The sequence below is a fragment of the Rhinichthys klamathensis genome, unplaced genomic scaffold (assembly GCF_029890125.1).
Source record: "Rhinichthys klamathensis goyatoka isolate OS25496 unplaced genomic scaffold, OSU_Roscu_1.1 h1tg000242l_1, whole genome shotgun sequence".
Taxonomy (NCBI): Eukaryota; Metazoa; Chordata; class Actinopteri; order Cypriniformes; family Leuciscidae; genus Rhinichthys; species Rhinichthys klamathensis.
In genome coordinates, this window is record NW_026606764.1 from 2,759,234 (window position 1) to 2,779,178 (window position 19,945).

General features: G+C 36.1%; 1 protein-coding gene across 1 annotated transcript in view; it reads left to right on the forward strand.

The window, feature by feature from the left end:
• The window catches only part of LOC130100419 (protein unc-13 homolog C), a 263,612-nt gene that overhangs the window by 32,822 nt on the left and 210,845 nt on the right, over positions 1 to 19,945 (forward strand). Inside the window, 3 exon segments of the mRNA XM_056265875.1 lie at positions 7,450 to 7,669; positions 11,902 to 12,129; positions 14,291 to 14,432. Coding sequence (XP_056121850.1) covers positions 7,450 to 7,669; positions 11,902 to 12,129; positions 14,291 to 14,432 — 590 coding nt within the window.

The window sequence follows — 19,945 nt, forward strand, 5'->3', positions numbered from 1 at the left end:
GGTAACATTAGTCTGCTACCGCGGGCGTGTTTTTCCACATTCGAATATTAATTTTCACCTTCAAAATTCAGTTTTTTTTTTAACTATTCGAATATATATTCGTATTTAGAATATTCATTGACAGCCCTAATGCATACTGAACGGATAGCCTACAGCTATTTGCAGCTCCCTACAATGGCAAGCAAGCAGTTTTATAGACGAGTCATTCGCGTTTTCCATTTGGACCCACAAACTTGCTTAGCTATATAGTTGCAACCACATAACAGTTATAGAGCAACGTGTTTCCATTTTCAAAGTGTTTGACAATATTTCAGCAGTCAAACAGTTAAAAGATGCTTTGAAAGTTTAAAAGTTACCGTTATCTTGAAGCGCAGGTTGCACTCTGCTAGTGGGGGAGGGACAGTGCAGGGTCTGCACGTGAACTGCACAAGGGGGTAATCCATCGACCGGAAGTTGAAGCCGGCCGGGTGCCGCCATCTTGTAGCAGAACTTCACTTGCGTTAGCATTTCCATTGACTACCATTCATTTTGGCGTCACTTTGACAGCGAATAACTTTACATCTGAGGCGTTTAAAGACTCCATTTGTCCATTATTTATTTCTAAAGAAACACGACAATGTATAAATGGCTCCATTACCTTCTATGTTACATTATGGCCCCGTAGAAACAGTTTTAGTAAAAATAGGCTAACGATTGCGTCATAACCACTCGACTCTCTGTCGCGCTGTACAGAAATTACCGTACAGACAGCAGGAGAAGCTCGCAGGCAATCGGGGGGACGTCCCATCAAGAGAGAAGCCCATAGATAATGAGTCCATAAAAGCAACGGAATACTTACTCCTGCTCACTCACGATAAAGGACTCTTTGCTCAAGTTCCCCGTCTCTGCAAGATTAACGTTGGCAATTTTCACGCACAGCTACTAGAAGATTCACGTCTGTCAGACAGGTTGCTCACGTCATCAAGCTTAGTTTGAGTCGGTCTGAGTCTGCGCGTCAGGAACGGAAGTTCTCAAAAATCGCTAAAAGTGGGCTTCAACTGTCTCAACTGAGTTCCAATGAGATCGCTCTGTCCATTTCTTTTACTGTCTATGGAACTGCAGCGTCTCCAGCAGCACAGAGCTGCCTGTGGACGCCTGTCTATAAATAATGCCGGGAAAAAACTATCGGCGAACGCAGCAGCCGCGTATCGGCCGATTCCGATACACGTAAAAACCGCAAATAATGTTCATTGAGCCAATCAAATCAATTTTGTGTCACAATCAATCAACATAAGGGACTACATATATATTCAAATCAATGCAATTAAAAAAGGTTGCAAAACACTTTTGTCGGAAAAACATTATCCAGCTTTCTGTATAAACTGAATGGCATACCACTACTATCTTTTTTCTTAAAACGACAGCAATTTATTATGCAGCCAACCATTCTGTGCCCAAACTTTTGCATACAACTGTATGTGTATATATATATATATATATACTCGCACACAAATATTTAAGAACATCGGAAGATTGTCATTCGCAGTGCTTCATGGGTTTAGGCTGTAGAGAATGATGGGAAATGTAGTTTGGTCACAGAAGGCTGTTGCCTCATAAAACAGCTGAAAAGTCATATTTTCTAGAAAGCTTAAACAGGTAGTTCACCCAAAGTGACTGATTTACTGACCCCTATGTCGTTCCAAATCTGTCTGAGTTTCTTCTGTTGAACTCAAAAGAAGATATTTTAAAGAATGTCTCATTGATTTTCTGCCCATAGAATGAAGGTCATACACTATGTTACATATTATACAGGTACATACGTTATTGAAGGTACCGTTAGCGAGTGATAAATGGACAGGTCAAAGTTGGGGTTCAGCGGGACAGTCCAATCGACCTTAATCCAACACTAGCAGTCCTCTAAAGAATAGCAGCACTGCAATTACTCTTTTAGATGCACCTATTTCCAAAGAGCCTTCGACGGGTCTCAAAGACTTAAAAAGGAGGAAGGTCAGATATAGAGAGCAGAGGCTGTAGCTAGCCAGCAGATTACTAAGTAGGTCGAACAGATGTCCGAGGCTTTTCAAATGGTTTAAATATGCCAGCAAAAGCGAGAACAAAGTAAAAAAAAACGAGAGAGAGAGAAAGAAACATGAAGTGAGGGGGCTGAGGGAGAAATTATAAAAGAAACACAATTCCTTCGAGAAAAGCGTGCCCAAAACAGCCCATGCGTCCATATGCTTGAAAAGACACTTTAAAACAAGGACAGAAACTGTTATATCACGAGAACTCTCCTCAACATTCACGGAAAGGAGGAGAATAATCAACAGAGAGTGTTTGCATTCGGTCTGTGACATTATTCAGCGAAACACCTTAGTCAGCTTTCCCCTATAATCCACTTATGTTAGTCAAGGGTTTTTGTGCCAAAAAACATTCATAATTTAGTTTTTAAATTGTCTTTGACTTATAGTTTCTTCTATGTAAATGGCCTCTTTGCATGTCATATTTTTTTGATCCGGGCATATGAGTAACATGATGATGTCATACTGTAGGGCTTAGGGTTTTAATTAATAATAAATTGTAAACAACAAGTTATAAGTTGTTAAAATGTTAAAATATACTATATTGCAACCATGCAATGCATTCTTTGCATTGTATCAAAAGGTCAATCTGTAAAGTTTATATTCACTAATATCATAATGTCTTAAATGTCTCATAATGTCTCACTATATAAACGTCTACTCTACACATGCATTTCCATGTGAATGAATGGAAGTGAATGGAATGTAAAGTGTAGTGTGAGCTTTGACACACGTTACCACATTTTACTATCGTTGGTTCTGCTGCTTTGGAATAGTATTTTCTTGCAAGCATTTTTTTCTTGTGATAACCTGTGTAGTTCCTTATGTTTCTATACCTCTAGTAGCTGACATATACACTAAAAAATCTTACCGACCCCAAGCTTTTGAAAAGTAATGTCTTTGAAAGCTTATGGTCACCAAATCGGCATTTATTTGATCAGAAATACAGTAAAAATGGAAATATTGTAAAATATGATTACAATTTAAGATAACTGTTTTCTACTTGAATATATCATAAAACGTCATTTATTCCTGTGATGCAAAGCTGAATTTTCAGCATCATTACTCCAGTCTTCGGTGTCACATGATCCTTCAGAATTCATTCTAATATGATGATTTGCTGCTCAAGAAACATTTCTTATTATTACCAATGTTGAAAACAGTTGTGCTGCTTCATATTTCTGTGGAAACCGTGATACATTTTTCTCAGGATTCTTTTATGAATAGAAGTCAAAGGAAACATCATTCATTGAAAACAGAAATCTTTTGTTGCTTTACAAACGTCTTTACTGTCACGTTTGATCAAATTACTGCATCCTTGCTGAATAAAAGTGTTAATTTCTTTCCAAACAAACTAACAAACAAAAAACTTACTGACCTCAATGGTTATGTACATGATCCGTACAAATGTCTCCGGACACAGCGATCATGTGAAATCACAGCATTTCCAACACCAGCTGTGGCCTCCAGCACAGAAACAGATCCCAACCAAAGACGTCACCACAGTGGGTCTGGAAGCTGAGAGCTCCGGGTGTTTAGGACTCTTCCAAATGTTTAATTGGCTGATGCTTCTTAAAGGACAAGAAGAGAATAAGAAAATGTTGTCATTATTTATCCACATTCAAGTCATTCCAAAACCATTTTAAAATATAAAGGTTCTTTATTGGCATTGACCATTCCATGAAGAACATCTATGGACACTTTCCATTCCACAAAAGGTTCTTTAAAGTGGAAAAGATTCTAAGATTCTTTTAAACTAAAAAAAATAGGTTATTGTTGGTTCTTTAGGGAAACAGAAATAGATCTTCTATTGCATCGTTGTGAAACCCACCCCCCCTATCGAACCTTTTTTTTAAAGTGCATATGCTGTTAGTAATTTCATTTTCTGTTTAAGATGCTGTGAGGCTTGTGGGTCAGCGGCTGTGTGTTTGACAGATGGTTTAATTCCTCCGTCCCTCATTTCTGCTGGAGTTTGTGACAGTGCTGACCGCTTTGTTCAGCGTGAGCGATTACTTCATGAATATTCCCTCTCTCTCTGGCTGATAGCCCAGTGTTTAATTCTGAGGGTAACTCATCTAGTTGCTCTGGAGTTGCTAGATTAAATTGGAAAGTCCTTTTCCGTTTCTGCCAGCTGTTAATCCTCCTCGTTTGCGTAACATTACCGCCGCTGGCCTGAAATCAGCCGTCAGTCAAGCAGGAGTCGAGCACGTGGCGGCCAGCAGCGATCAGACCATATTTTAACCATGTTCACACTTTAAGCAATTGAAATAAATCCATTTTAAAAATGATTATTCAAATAAAATAAAATAGATCCAGTTAAACAGTTAAACTATTCCTTGATTTTTTTTTATTGCATAAAAAAACTGTTTCTTACCATTTTTTTGCATGACTGACAAATATACATAAAATGTAAAATGTATAAATACATAATGTATATAATACACAAAATGTATTAGTTTATGTTAAAACTGTGTAATCCAAATGGATGTACATTTTATATACACTTCAAAGACAGAAATCTTATTCCTAAAAAACAACCTGTATTATTCTAAATGTTTGAGACCTGGTGGAAAATAGTCATGAAAAAATAAATGAAGGTGCAAACCTTGACTAACATCATAAGTGGACCTCATGGATAAAAAATAATTTGTAAATGTATAATGTGGCCCCTTTAAGTGTTTTATATAACTAGGACAACTGCAATTAATCATTCGGTGCAGTTTCAATTTTGCATTCAGTTATTTTTTCACTTCACATTGGATGCTGTTGCTGTTTCGTGTCTAAATTTCCCCTCCGAGATCGGTGAAGGAAGTTTCTCCCTTTATCTATTTTTAGGTTTACTTTGCTAATTAGCCTGGATTTTCACTCTGCAGTTACAATTACTTTTATACTGTCTTTTTTTCCTACGTTTACACCATTTGGACATGGCTGAAGTTCTCAGCAGCTCTTAACGTAATGACTCTGTGGGTGGAGAGCAGAGAACACACATCAGCAAAAGTGCTCCATGGGAAACAAGAAAACATCAGTTTAGAGCCCTGTGCATCACCAGCTCACCTCTCCTTCATTCCCACTCTCTCTTTGTCTTATCCAGCTGTAAAAGGACACACACATTGATTCTGCTCTTTCAAAAGGATTCCTATGATACTCTCCACCACTTTTGCCCGTGAATGCAAACTATTGACAAAATAGTTAAATCACATGAAACCTGTCAAGAACATGACCTCGAAATCTAAAGAAAGATAGATGGAATTTTTTGCTTACAGAAAATTAAGCTTATTTTATGGACCATTCCTATTTTTTTCTCTCTTTTTTTTTGCATTGTGATGTTGTTTATTAGTAGTTTTCGTTTCATTGTGATTTTTTGGATATTTTAATATTTTTGTTTTTATTTTAATTTTTGTCATTATTATTATTATTATTATTTTAATTATTTTTTATTTTTTAAACGTCTGTATAGTTTTTATTAACTTTTATTTCCGTGGTCCACATGAAGCGGAAGTTGTGACCGACTTTACTTCAGTATTGACATATTTTCCGAGTGAAACTGAATACTGAATGAGAAAAATGGATGGCTTGGCTTGTTTTTTTCCCACTGGGAATTGATTGGATCTAGAAAAGTAGGCGTTCCATTCAGCTTGCTGTCAAAAGCTTGCAGCAAGCGGAAGGGATGTTCTACCCAAGCTGTCAAACTGATGTCATTAGAGAATGAAGGCAATTCCAGAGGGGAAGTACTTTTTTTTTAGATTTTGATTAAAGATTATGAAGACAAAATTCAAGAAAGTTTCATGGATGAATTGTTTACCACAAGACTAGTAATGCGCTAGTAGTGACTAGTGCACTAACAAAGTAGATATAGGGTCGATTTTGATTTCTTGGTGACCTTAAGATAACTAATAATTTTAATTATAACGAAAATGTTTTTTTATGGTTTTAGTTGTTATTAACTATAACCACCTGGGTTTAAAAAAAAATTTCTTCCACTATTTTTATTATTGTAATGTGAAAAAAAACCCCCAATATATTGTTTAATTCTAAATGCAAGTAATTGTAATGTATCTTTGTATTTATGCAAAATATTAAATAAACATAATTGTGTGTTGTATTCAACAACTCTTAATTTTGGGGGGAAATATGACATGTTCTTGACAGGTTTTAAGAGACCTTTTTAGTATGAACAGGGACAGATTGAAAACACTATGGGCTTAAATATGTGCTCTATAATTACGGAAATTAATATCAGCATGACATCTTAAAAAAAAACGATATTATGATTTTTCTGAACACCAGTGAGTGTTTTGTAAGAGGAGTGGAGATCTTGACCTACAGATCATGTAGATGAATCTGAATGTCATCTCTTAGTCCTTGACTAATATTTTATTACATTTTATTTTATTACATTGCAAAAATTAGATCTTTCCTAGGGCTGGGTGATATATTGAATATTTACAATATTTACAGTGAAATTGCTGGTGATAGGGATTGATGAAACTTGATGCACCCAATACAATCCCAGTCCCGAATACAATACAGTAATACGGGACCCCAATACAGTCCCTAACTTTGGAACGCGCCAACAAAGCCACTTGAAGGAAAGCCTACAACCGTAGCCAAAAAAAGGTTAACACCTACTAACGCTGCGGTATGCAGGGAAAGAGACAAGAGGCCTTTTTTTAATGGATATCAATGTGGAGGAGAGAGGCTTCATTACGCTGAAATAAAAAACGTTTTTGTGAGGAAATAGCTTATCATTTAATGAATTGACAGCCCATCGGCTAATCTTCAACATGTTTGCTCTTAAACATTAATTTTGGATTGATCTATTTTTAGAGTTTACACCGAAAAAATGCTGTTTTATAAGAGAAGTCAAGAAAAATTGCGCGACAGGTATGATTCAGTTTACGGCACTTCTTATTAATTTCAATAGTTTTCACAAACAGTGATTGACTGTCACACAACTCTGAATGAAAGTCAATGACGCCAAGGCTGTAACGTGATTGGTTATCAAGGCACACGTGATCCAAGTTAGCCCTTAAGCTTTTTCCAATGGTAGAGTCACGGACCCTCACATCTCCCAATAATAAGACCGTCTCTGGCACCAAAATGCGAAACTTCTTTGCATGAGCTTGCTTTTCCAGTATCCAGCATTCGTATGTAGAGTAACCGGCCCTTTACTCAGCAATCTATTGAACACAGGTTATCCTGAAAGCTGCAATAATAAACTGTAGATTTCCAGACCATGCTTGTTCACAGCAATAATGTGCATATCGAGTCCTGTGATCAGTGCAAATGCTCTTTTTTTCTTCTTCTACGGCCTCCATTGATTTGAAAAACAAAACAAAAACATTGTGTATCTTTGTTACCTTTTGCTGTAAACTTTCTCTTTTTTTCTCAGAAACTGCATGTGCTCAGAAAGACTCTCCAAGCGTTGATCTATCCCATCTCCTCCACGACACCCCATAATTTTGAGGTGTGGACGGCCACTGCACCCACCTACTGTCACGAGTGTGAGGGTCTGCTCTGGGGCATCGCCCGACAGGGCATGCGCTGCAGTGAATGCGGGGTGAAATGCCACGAGAAATGCCAGGACCTCCTGAATGCAGACTGTCTCCAACGTGAGTCCATGATTAAAAATACAGCCCACTTCAGAAAGGAAATGACACATTCTACGGGCCCCCTAAAGGGACATGGTGATGGAAAAAAAATATGAGATGGGAGGGATAAATATTTCAATGCTTTTGCGTTCTCTTTCAATTATATAGTTGGGTAATTACTTTATATATCGCTATGAAATCGCTTTTCAATGCGTTTACTTTCACTTTCCAAATCGCGATCACACATACTCTGTGTATAGGGAGCGGTGGTACTGATCACACATTTTACTAGATAAAATAGTTGTTAACGATGCCTAGGATCACCTGTCGATTCAATAAAGGAACAAATCAACGTTAAAAACTACAAAAGACTACAAACATGGCATACAAGACAGGAAGTGAAACAAAAGTCATAACACAGATACGGTGTATTGTGTAACCATAATACCAATAATAACCAGGAAAAAACAGCTAAGCCTTTATGCATAAGGCGGTTCTTTTCATTTTAAACAAACCCGAAGTACACCGGGACTCTTATTTTGCAATGTCTATGATTTACTTTTGCCGGCTATTCATTCAAAAAGATGGAGATAAAATATGCCATCTTGCAACAATCTACAACACATTAAAACATAAACACCATAAAGTGAACATTGTCATAATTCATTAACAGTAGATCTGTTTTTCCATAGCCAAATTTAAAGCAACACTAAAGAACATTTTTTACCTTAAAATAATGTGTCTAAAATCGTTTCAGTGGTTCATTAAGTCGTAACAGGGTGAAAGGCACATCTGGATTCGCTTTGTGGTCCTATATCTGCTATAACCACGCTATGCAAGATTGCCAGATCAGGTCGCGTTTCTGTAGTTCTAATGAGACATAAGAAAACTACAAATTTGACTTGCTTTACGTCAAGCGTTACAACAGTCATTATTTCGTTTTTCCCAAGTAACATTTTCTTGTTTCTAGAATGTTTAGATATTTGTACTGGAAAACAAGACAATTTTTTCCCTCGCACGCATGCTACTAAATACATTTTACAGTTCGCACACATCTTTCTTAGAGAAAGATGATTTCACTCACCCTGTCTAATTCATTCATTCATTCATTCATTCATTCATTCATTCATTCATTCATTCATTCATTCATTCATTCATTCATTCATTCATTCATTCATTCATTCATTCATTCATTCATTCATTCATTCATTCATTCATTCATTCATTCATTCATTTTATTTTATTGTCCACAATGTGGAAATTTGCCTTCGGTCTCATAAGAACAACAATCAAACCAACAACAACAAAAACAACAAGAACAACAGGACTAACACACAGACATCTTCGGGGCAAAATGCAGCACAGCAATAGCAATTACGTTACAATACATCATCGTGTTGTTCAGAATTGCATTAGGAATAAAATAATTTTTAAAAATATTACGATTTGCCCTAGGTACTTTGTAACATCTGGCAGAGGGAAGAAGTTCAAACTCCCTATTGAGTGGATGAGAGGGATCGTTTGCTATTCCAAAAGCTTTTTTCCTGAGAGCTTCCTCGTACATGGAACTTAATTGTTTCTGACTTGTCCCTATGATTTTTGAGGCGAATTCATATATAGACAATGCAGAGTTTGTTTAATCACCATTAAAACCACTAAGGTGTTTGCTAAGTCAAACATCACTATTACTTTTGCATTAAAATGGGTGTTATAGATGTAAATGCTTATAACACTCCATAGAGACACTTTTGCATTGTGATGGCGAGTTTATTCTAATTTTTTCTTCTGAAAATGTTAAAGTTATCACACTGCATGAGCAATGTTCGCCATTGTGTAACGCCATTGTCTGTCTGTCACATAGCATGGCAGCTCTCATCTCTGACATTTAGCGTTTGGCAGCTGTTCATTTTATTGTTCGACACTAACAGAATAACCATCTACACTAGTATAAGCTCTCAGATGAGTGGTAAAGTGCGTGAGATATACAGTATGTAGTTCCCTAGTAAACCTCACAGACGTGGCTGTCTGCCAGAGACGCAAATGGGCCTGTACAGAAAGAGATTTATTAAACGAGCCACCAAACTCATCATATTTAGAATGTGTGTGTTTGAATGTGAGTGTATATGAGCGTTTGGTTTGACTAGTGCATCACTTCTCTCTGCATGGTTCATGAAAGGAAAGACATCTAGGGCGAGACACCAGTAAACCGTCTCTCTCAGAGACACACGGTTTTATTTCCCACATCCAGCACCTCTTGAACACTCTTATAAAGCATTTGCAAGGTATGTATCATGCATCTGAATGAATGATTCATTTTAATAGGGTGCAGAGAGATACGTTTTTCAAGCGGCAGTGAATCATCTATAATCATCTGTTTCGGGGCTGCACACTAGGGATGTGCAAATACTATATCCACTTTTTATATGCATGTTGACATGGTAGTAAATTTGCATACTATACTAAGCACTTGAAGTCTGTACTTTACTGATGATGGGAAAGCACATGTTGAGTAAGATAGTACGCCAGTATTGAGACAAACTACATCATCATAAAATCTTCATTACGAAAATTCCATAGATTTTTATGTCCATGGAATGTCCATCATTCACAAAGCATTGTGTTAAATTATTCAGGATTTGATTATATGCATAATTGCATACTGATTATATTAGTGTTGTCACGATACCAAAATTATTGTTTCGATACCGATACCAAGTCAAGAATTGCGATTTCGATACTTTTTCGATACTTTTCCTGAAAAGGGAGAAACACTCTCAAATATCATTGCTGTGCTTTATTTTAAAACTGGGACAACATTCCAATCATAACACACTAATAAATGAACATTTGAACAGCAGATAGGCTATAATAACCATTTGAACAAAATATGAAATATGAAAAATATAAAAAATAAATTAGAGCAATGACATTCAAGGTAAAAAAATAAATAAATTTAGCAGCATTATCTCAGTTATCATAAGAAACATAAGATTTTATCAATAGCAATGCCACTGACGATTCTGCTTATCGATCCGATTCTTTAACGATTCTCTTATCGATTCATGATAGCATTGTGTGGAAAAAAGTAGTCATATGCTTTTTCGGGGGGAAAAAACAAGTGTTTTTATTTGTTTTATGTAATAAATGAAACCTTATTACAAAGTGTTAACGATTAGTTATACACCGATTCAGACAGATCAGTTGTTTTAACCATTCATTAAAACGAATCGGTTCAAATGAGTCATTAGTTCGCGAATTGGACGTGTCATTATCGGACGTGTGCGCGTTGTGTGATTATCCAGGCGGTTACATCCCACTGTCATCACAGAAAACATTTCATGACTGGATAGTTTTTTTCGTTTATTTAAAGTGTGGTTTATGTCAGCTGAATGTGCGGAACGATTCAGAGAAGATAAGGCAACGTATTTTACCACAATTTACACCCAGCGGTAATTCAGAAAAAAAAACAAAAAAAACTCCGAATGCTCCACATGAAACTTTAGTCTCCCGACCTTACCATCGTGTCGAATTATTTTGATTAATATGTGCGAGGGAGAGAGAGAGAGCAAGACAGCGCTTAGTTTTGAGACGGTGAAGCCTTGTTTATACTTTCGCCTGGCTCCGCAGAGAGAGAGAGAGTGCGCGCGCGCGACCGGGGCTCGCTCACTCTCTCTCTCTCTCTCTGCTCGTTCAGTTCACGCGCCCTGTCACACGCGCATGAGGAGAAAAACGCAGACGTCCATAGGGAGGCACTGGAAGCGTGCGTTGCACACACCAACATGCAATACTCTCTTACAAATCTGGAACGCGGTCATTCTTAGAAGTATCGATACTAATAAATTTAGGTATCGTGAAGTTTTTAATTTCCGAGTATCGCGATACTTTTGAAGTATCGGTGCACCGTGCAACACTAGATTATATACATGCATAATTCCATTCCTTAGATTCACACATTTATAAACTTGTTCTCAAATCCCTTGCCATTTTTATACTGCTGAAAATGGCAATCGTTATCATACATTTTTCCAAATGCTTTTTTTTTTTTTGGTGAGAAATATTGACTCAAAAACCTGCAGAAATAATACACCATCTAGGCACCTTTAACATGCTATTTTTAGTGTACTATAATTTAGGATGCATTTCACTTTATCTTATATACCGTTTAGGCCGGACAGTATAGAAATCGGAATTGCTGCTGCTCATATTATCAGAGATTATGCAAGATGACATGTAAATCTCATCGTCCTCTATAGGTGCAGTAGAGAAGAGCTCGAAACATGGAGCCGAGGACAAAACCCAAAACATCATCATGGCCATGAAGGAACGGATGAAAATCAGGGAGAAGAACCGACCCGAGGTGTTCGAGTTGATTCAGGAGATGTTTCTGCTCACGAAGGAAGACTTCATCACCCAGCTGAAGACAGCCAAACAGGCCGTGCTGGAGGGGACGTCCAAGTGGTCTGCCAAAATCACCATCACGGGTAAGCAATGAGCAAATCTTACATAACCTAACAAGAACGTGGTCATATTTCATGCAAAATTTAAAATGAGAATTTGCTTAAATGCCATGATAAAGTCAAAGTGCATGCAAATGTTAGTGGTCCAAAAGTAGGCTTCACTGTCATATAAAATAGATAAAAAAAATGCATGTACAAGTTTCAAATAGATTGATTGATTCAAAATGTGATTCAGAATTGAATTGCTGTTGGTTTATAATGTCTTACTTACTTACTATCTTAATTATGTATTGTAATAATGTTAAAATAACCAAAATTTGTATTGCAAATGTAATAAATAAAATAGCAAGATTTTAATTATAAATTATTACTATTACATTTAATTAATTTTCTATAAAAATGTATACAAAATATGTCAAATAAACAATTTGTTTTATTATTATTTTTGCAGTTAAATTTGGCATGTTCTTGTTTAATTTAAGTTTATATAGAAGTATTACTATAAAGTTATACAATATAAATTTAAAGTTATACAATTATAAATAAATAAAAATAAAAAGGTTTTGGCCGAGCATGTTCTAGACAAATTTCATGAGATTCACCCTTAAAGTCTATTTGTGCATCTCTGCGTCTGTGGCTGGATCAGACCCTACAGGGAGGAAATGCTGCTCAGTTTAGTTTGGGAAATGTGCCGAGAGTTTTGCTTGTTTTCTGACAGCTTAAACCGCCAGACGACAACAACCATCTGCTGTGGACAGAAACATAGGCAGTCGCATCCGTCTCTCTGAGTCATAAAGAACAGTTTCTGTCCGTCTGCATGACGTATATCCTCACATTGCTATGTTTCGGTCATATTTTATCTTCCAGAAGCCACTGTATTAGTTCAGCCAGTGCCAGGTGAAGTTTGCTCCTATATGTGTCCGTATCAGTGTTGCTCCTTCACCTGACTTTGAGGGTCAACAGAGGCTGTGAATTATTGCCAAGCTTGCAACACTGCCAGAGTGTCAATAGAACAAAGAGAGAAAAACAGCTCTCTGCTTTAATTTATCCTGGCGTACGGTCGAAACTCCCATTTTAGAAAGTATTCATGCAATGATTTATTTATCTTGAGTTTCAACACTAGCCTCTGTGCATTCTGATTTAGTTTGACTGCAACATACACTGATCTATCTATCTATCTATCTATCTATCTATCTATCTATCTATCTATCTATCTATCTATCTATCTATCTATCTATCTATCTATCTATCTATCTATCTATCTATCTATCTATTTAATATTTTATTTTATGTATTTGAAGTTTTTTTTATATTTTATTATAATTAATTAATTAATTTATTCATGCTTTCATATTTTTTTTAACATTCAGAATATAGCTTTCTTTATTTGATGTAAAAATGAAGAATGTTTCAGAATATGCATTATTCTGTTCAGTGTTCATGAAAGAAAATGCCTGCTATGTTGCAAATCTAGTGAGCCGTCCACCTAGACAGCATTTTTTTAAGCATTCTATCGTTCAGTGAGAGAGTGTTGTGCCATGACCCCAAAACCAATATGACCGTCACTGTCAGACACTCTAACATGACATCAATGTGTGAACACACCTCTGGAAGCACAAACATGCCATCGCTCTTTCATTCTAGCTAAACTATTCGGACTATATTACCCTCTTCAACCAGCCCGGTGACATTGCACCAATGTCTGTCTGTCTCCAAGCCCAAGGATATATGTTCCCTGAATAATTTAGCACCCTGCTCGTTCATAATTAATGAGGCAAGAGCTTCCTGTGAACTACTATTGGCTCTGTGACGAATGGTATCCCCATTGACTGATTTTAGTGCCACAGTCAGGCTACACACTGTTTTTGTGTTGCATTATTGCAGTTATTAGTTAGGGTGCCATATGTATACGCACATTCAGATAGGACATGAGTGATGTTCAAGGATGGATTGTGGTCCTACGAAGTGTCTGGCACCAGCGTAACTTGAAATCTTTAAACCTTTGTTTTCATATCTCAAAATTATGACTAAAAATCGCAGATTTATAAAACTAAAAACAAAACAAAAAACTGACAATAGAAAATCCTTCAGACAATAGCATTTTATCTCCAATGCAAATGTTTTTGCTTTCATTTAGAATACACAATTTGCAAAAATTGTCTTTTTTTCTGTCTCCCTTCTCTAGTTTTGTGTGCTCAAGGTTTGCAAGCCAAAGACAAGACGGGCTCCAGCGACCCCTACGTCACAGTACAAGTGGGAAAGACCAAACGCAGGACCAAAACTGTTTTCGGCAATCTCAACCCCATCTGGGATGAGAAGTTTTTCTTGTGAGTCTCACAGAAAACAGATGTGTTTTCTGTTTATCTTCCTTCTGTCTTATAAACGAGACTAGCTAACATTGTGCTGATGCTCTATCAATTGTTCTCAACTGGTTTTGCTTCAGGATCCAGATTTCTACACTGGAAATCAATTTGCAGAGCAATCAATACTGATGTATCATACAAAAAAATATCCTTAAGACATTGAGATTTAATGTTAATATAAAATAATAATCATACAAATAAATAATAATAAAAAATACAAATAATAATTCAATCATCAAAATCATTTCAATCTCTGCTGGCAACAGTGTAACACATGAATTGTTCAGCAAAAACTTTTATCGTTTATCGTGACCATTTTTATGTTGGTATTAATTTGCACTAAAATATAGAGAATTTAGATGCATGATTATATGGTTTGTTGCTGTTTTATATTGGCATTCAACATTGTTTTTTCCCTTGCCTTTCACGACCCATCAGAACAGACCTGAGGAGGCACATTTTTAGGGCGTGACCCATCAGTTCATATCCACTGCTCTAGAATATCAGGCTCTCTGCATGAGCTGCTAGAGATGAAAATGGTTTTATGCGATTATTCTTATGCAATGAAGCTTTTTAATATTAGGTTGAACTCAAAGGGCAGAGACATAGTTTCCATTTCACAACATTTCTGCCACTCAATCACAAACGAAATTTCAAATGGCATATGAATTATTCAAAGTAGCCTTTCATTAATTTGACAGTTTCTGTAGAGCCCTTCCATTACGAGTCTGTATCTTTGCCTTTTTTTGCTGATACTCAAAGGAGCTTTTTAGTTTGTTTGAAAAGGGTCATAAATGATGAGTAATGGAAATCATTTGTATTCCCGTTGGCTTTGTCATTCTCTCATGGGACCATTTCTTTTCATATTCCTGATGGTGTATCCTTGAGGCTTCTGCAATCATGGGTGTCACATTATAGTGACAACTGCCCTGCTCCATTCATAAACCTTTGTTAGGATTTGATGTTTCTGATGATGCACAAAGCCAATAAATCAGAACCCTAATATCTACAGCAGCACCCTGACTGTGGAAATGTTGTACAATCCGGACAGAGACCTTATATCTTGTGCCATTTGTGTATTTATGGTTGTTCCTGATTATTAGTTGCTTTTTTCATTAAGGTTTTGCTGAGGTCATCTTTATGAGATCAATGCACTTGTTCATCACACTGCTGTATTTTGCAAGCTGTGGTGTGTTCACATGGATTGCAAGCTGTGGTGTGTTCACTTCAGGTGTGACCAACATGGATCATTCATCATTCAGAATTGAACTGAGAATGCCTTTTAAATTCCAATTCAATAATTGAATTGAGGTAGCAAACAGGAAGCAAAATTTCAAATAAATTCTTAACCATAAATTCTTAACTAGAAAAGCAAAGCTTGTCGAAACAAACCAAACGTTTAAACGTTTTGAAAAACAAGCTTTGAAATTTGACTTGTGGACAGACACAATTATGGAAGGATGGATGGATGGATGGATTGGATACTGTAATTGGTACTCACGTCAGAGCTGACGTTGTAATTCTTGGATCACGCATCACTTAAGGTGTGGTAATGAGTATATCAGATAACTACTTCCCCCCTCTCTTTGGTCAGGGAACCAGTCAAGTTCTTGTTCCTGGGCAGTGTGAGAGAATTAATGTAAACTGGAGGTAGTTGGTCAGCTGATTTATCTGAAAGATTGGTGATTGATATCGTTAACTTGTAAAACCTCTTCTCTATTATCAGCACAAAGGTGTAATAAAATAGATTTTATTACCAAAAAGATAAACAAGAATAACTAACACAACTACTGAATGAATACCATGAATTATAAAGGAATAAAGTGCATCAGACACATAAAATACAAGTGATTAAGTTAAGTGTATCTATGGAAGTTACATTATCTTATGGAAAGATAAACTGTTGTTTAGAAAGACAAAAAAAGTGTCCAGGGTGCTAAGGGTGTTCAGTCAGATGTTTGAAGGTGCTCTTTGGGGCCGGGAATTCAAATAAATGTAGAAAAGAAAAAATCCAAGGCACTCTTCTTCAAAATTATTTATAAAGCCCTATATTTACTAGCTATTTCATTATAGAAACAATTTTCTATCATAAAATAGCCAGTAAATAAAGGCTTTTAAAGAAGAGTGCCTTGGATTTTTTCTTTTCTACATAAACTGTTGTTTCTCTGAAACTAATAAGGTGAAAAGCCTTATGCATCAAACATATAAATGAAAGATTATTTGCTTTTAACTAACATCAGCTACATTACTCTTATGTGAATTAGAACATCATATACTGATAATATACAACACTCCCAAGGTCTCTGGAAAGAGGTTTGTTTAATTGATATTTACATTCCTCATGGTCGAATGAGCAGTTCAATGGCGGTGACGTCTTCCACTGGTTGTGCTGGGTGACAATGCAGTGGGGAAAGGAGTCAGAATCCATTTCAACAGCTTTTAGGAACACCAAAAGGGTCCTAAAATCTGGAAAACGCAGATGAGGCCCTGAAGTAGGTGCGGAAGGTCCTTAACCCTCTGGGGTCCAAGGTGTTTTTGGGGTCCTTGAGATGTTTTGACATACTCTGACATTTGTGCTTTTTTCAGTTGCTTATAAACATATTACTGGCAAAGGTGTAATTACACTCTATTTAGCACAAACAGGGCTACCATAATATGTTATCAACATGTATGTACATTTTTGTATTTTTGAGAGAATATTGTTTATGCGTGGTTATTGAAAAAACTAAAACTTAAAGTTTCTGAAATAAGGCCACAAAACACATACTAAATATCTGTCCACAAGACTTTTGACTAATGGATGTTGTCGCCTAGAGTTTTTTCTTCAAAATGATCTGAAAATCATCCTGCCTTATCATTCACATAAAACAATAGATTGGTTTAAATTAAAAAATGACACTTTTTGTTTGGAAAGGCAATATGCGCAGGGGTGTGACCTGCTGTGATTCACACCTGAGAAGACAATGGGCCCGCATAATGAGCGCATAATGGGGCTGCATACTAATGACCCTTTCATTCAGGTGTGTCACTGAGCCACAAGAATGCAATGACAATATATATATACAGTGGTGTGAATAAGTTATTACCCCCATGCTAAAGTTGCCTAAAAAGAGGAATAAAAAATCATCTTTTGGAAATTGATCTTAATGCCTTAATTAGAAAAATGAGGAAAAATCCAACCTTTAAGGACACCAATTTTCTTTGTGTATGAATAATGTATCATAAATAAATAAATGTTCTTCCTTAAAATACAGGGTGCATAAGTCAGGCCCCCCCTATGTTAAATTCCCATAGAGTCAGGCAGATTTTTATTTTTAAAGGCCAGTTATTTCATGGATCCAGGATAATATGCATCCTGATAAAGTTCCCTTGGCCTTTGGAATTAAAATAGACCCACATCATCACATTCCCTTCACCATACCTAGAGATTGGCATGGGGTACTTTCCATAAGATCATCTTTCAATGCAAATCAAACCAGCTATTAGGCTAACTGAAATAACACCATGCCAATCCTGACTTATGCACCCTGTATTTTAAGGAAGAACATTTATTTATTTATGATACATTATTCATACACAAAGAAAATTGGTGTCCTTAAAGGTTGGATTTTTCCTCATTTTTCTAATTAAGGCATTAAGATCAATTTCCAAAAGATGATTTTTTATTCCTCTTTTTAGGCAACTTTAGCATGGGGGTAATAACTTATTCACACCACTGTATATATGCCTATATAATACAAAATTGGTTCACAGTTCCAATTATTTATTTATTTTTCAAATTGTGCTTGCAAATTGTATAATATCAAATGTAAAAATTTATAGTAATTGTGCAGTTAATTATCATACTGTTTTTACAGAAAGTTTGGGAATGTATCCCAAATGTGTCACTAATAAAACACAATACAAATAATTTAAAGAGGAGGCTTATATTGAGCTTTTAAGATTTACCTAAGATTTATTTATATGTAGCCTACATATATTTTTGCTATTTTAATAAAAAGGTTACAATTACAACAACAATTAAAATTTTAACTATATTTCAAATGTAATCTTTCTTTGTATTATAAACTAAAGTATACATTTTATCATACATATTTCACAGTTGCGGATTAATTAGTTTGAATATAGCTTACAATCGAACAAATACTATAATAACATCTTAGCAAACAAGCTTATTTGATGTGGCAGTATTTTACAGTAAAAACGACATCTTGTCTTTCATATGTAACATATCGTTTTTATGATTAGGACATATAAATGTTAATTTGCAGTTTAATACGTTGCTTATACACAAATATTTTATTTCAACATATTTCAGTCGATTTTTACTCATCTCAGTATTGGAATATAGTTAGGTAAAAGCTGTTCATTTATTCACACACAAAAACGCGATTCAAACAGTCTTTTTGTTTACAGACACCATTCCATATCGCGATTAGCACAAAGCACTTGAAAATAAAGAATGTACCTATTTCCTCGGCTGGATCCGTTGCTCCTCCAAATGAAACTACCTGTAGCCTACTTCTGAGGTAATTTTTTCCAGGATTATTATTAAGATAGTACTATTATTCCTCACAGCGTCGTAAATCTGAGTCTCTTTCGGTGGGTTATCCAGCTGATGTGTGGGCGTGGATCGCCTCAGAGCATTTGTGTTTGAATAGAGCGCGCGCTCCGTGGGCGTGGTCAAATTAACTTTAATGAGCTGAGACGAGAAGGACTATCATCTCTCTCTTTTCGTACAGATTACATAAAATGAGAAATTTTTTTTTTTATATAAATTACTTTATGTAAAAGAAGATAATTCAGGCTTCATGCCTGTGTGCCTGTATACCTGTTTGACTGAGTATTTGCAGAGTTACAGATGATTTTTCGGACGCGTTTCAGAATGGACTTCACTGACAGAGAGAACGCAGAACGCGCATCATGTTTATTTTTCTTTATTAGGCGAAAAGCACAACACTTTGTTTTTATTATGAGGTTCCACAAAAAAAATACAAACTTAACAGGATCGAATGATGTACAACACTTATATGTAAGATCAAAATTAACAGAGTAATTTGAGTCTCTTTTGCACTGATAAGGAAAAAAGTGAGCTTTTGCTGCCTTCCCTGTGTTGTGAACTTTTTTCTTCTAAAGTGTAGGAAACTCAGAAGCGAAGACCAGGAGACTCAGGTGTATCTTTTTAAGCAGGATTCTTTATTGCTGTTGCATTGCTGTAGTATTTCCAAGTCTGCTTCGTCCAAAAATCTTAGCCAAGTCTGACTAAACTAAAATACAGACTGTTCATATACCTTACAAGGGGGAGGAGTTACATAAAGGTGGAGACACTCTGAAACAAAGCATGTAAATGAAGCACAGGATTCAGCTCGTTACCGGAAATTCCCCAGCCCTGATCTCATCAGCATAACAGTGCCATGTATAGATGGTAATCCAATCAGCCTGATTGTATCACCCATACCTTCACATTATCATAGAGC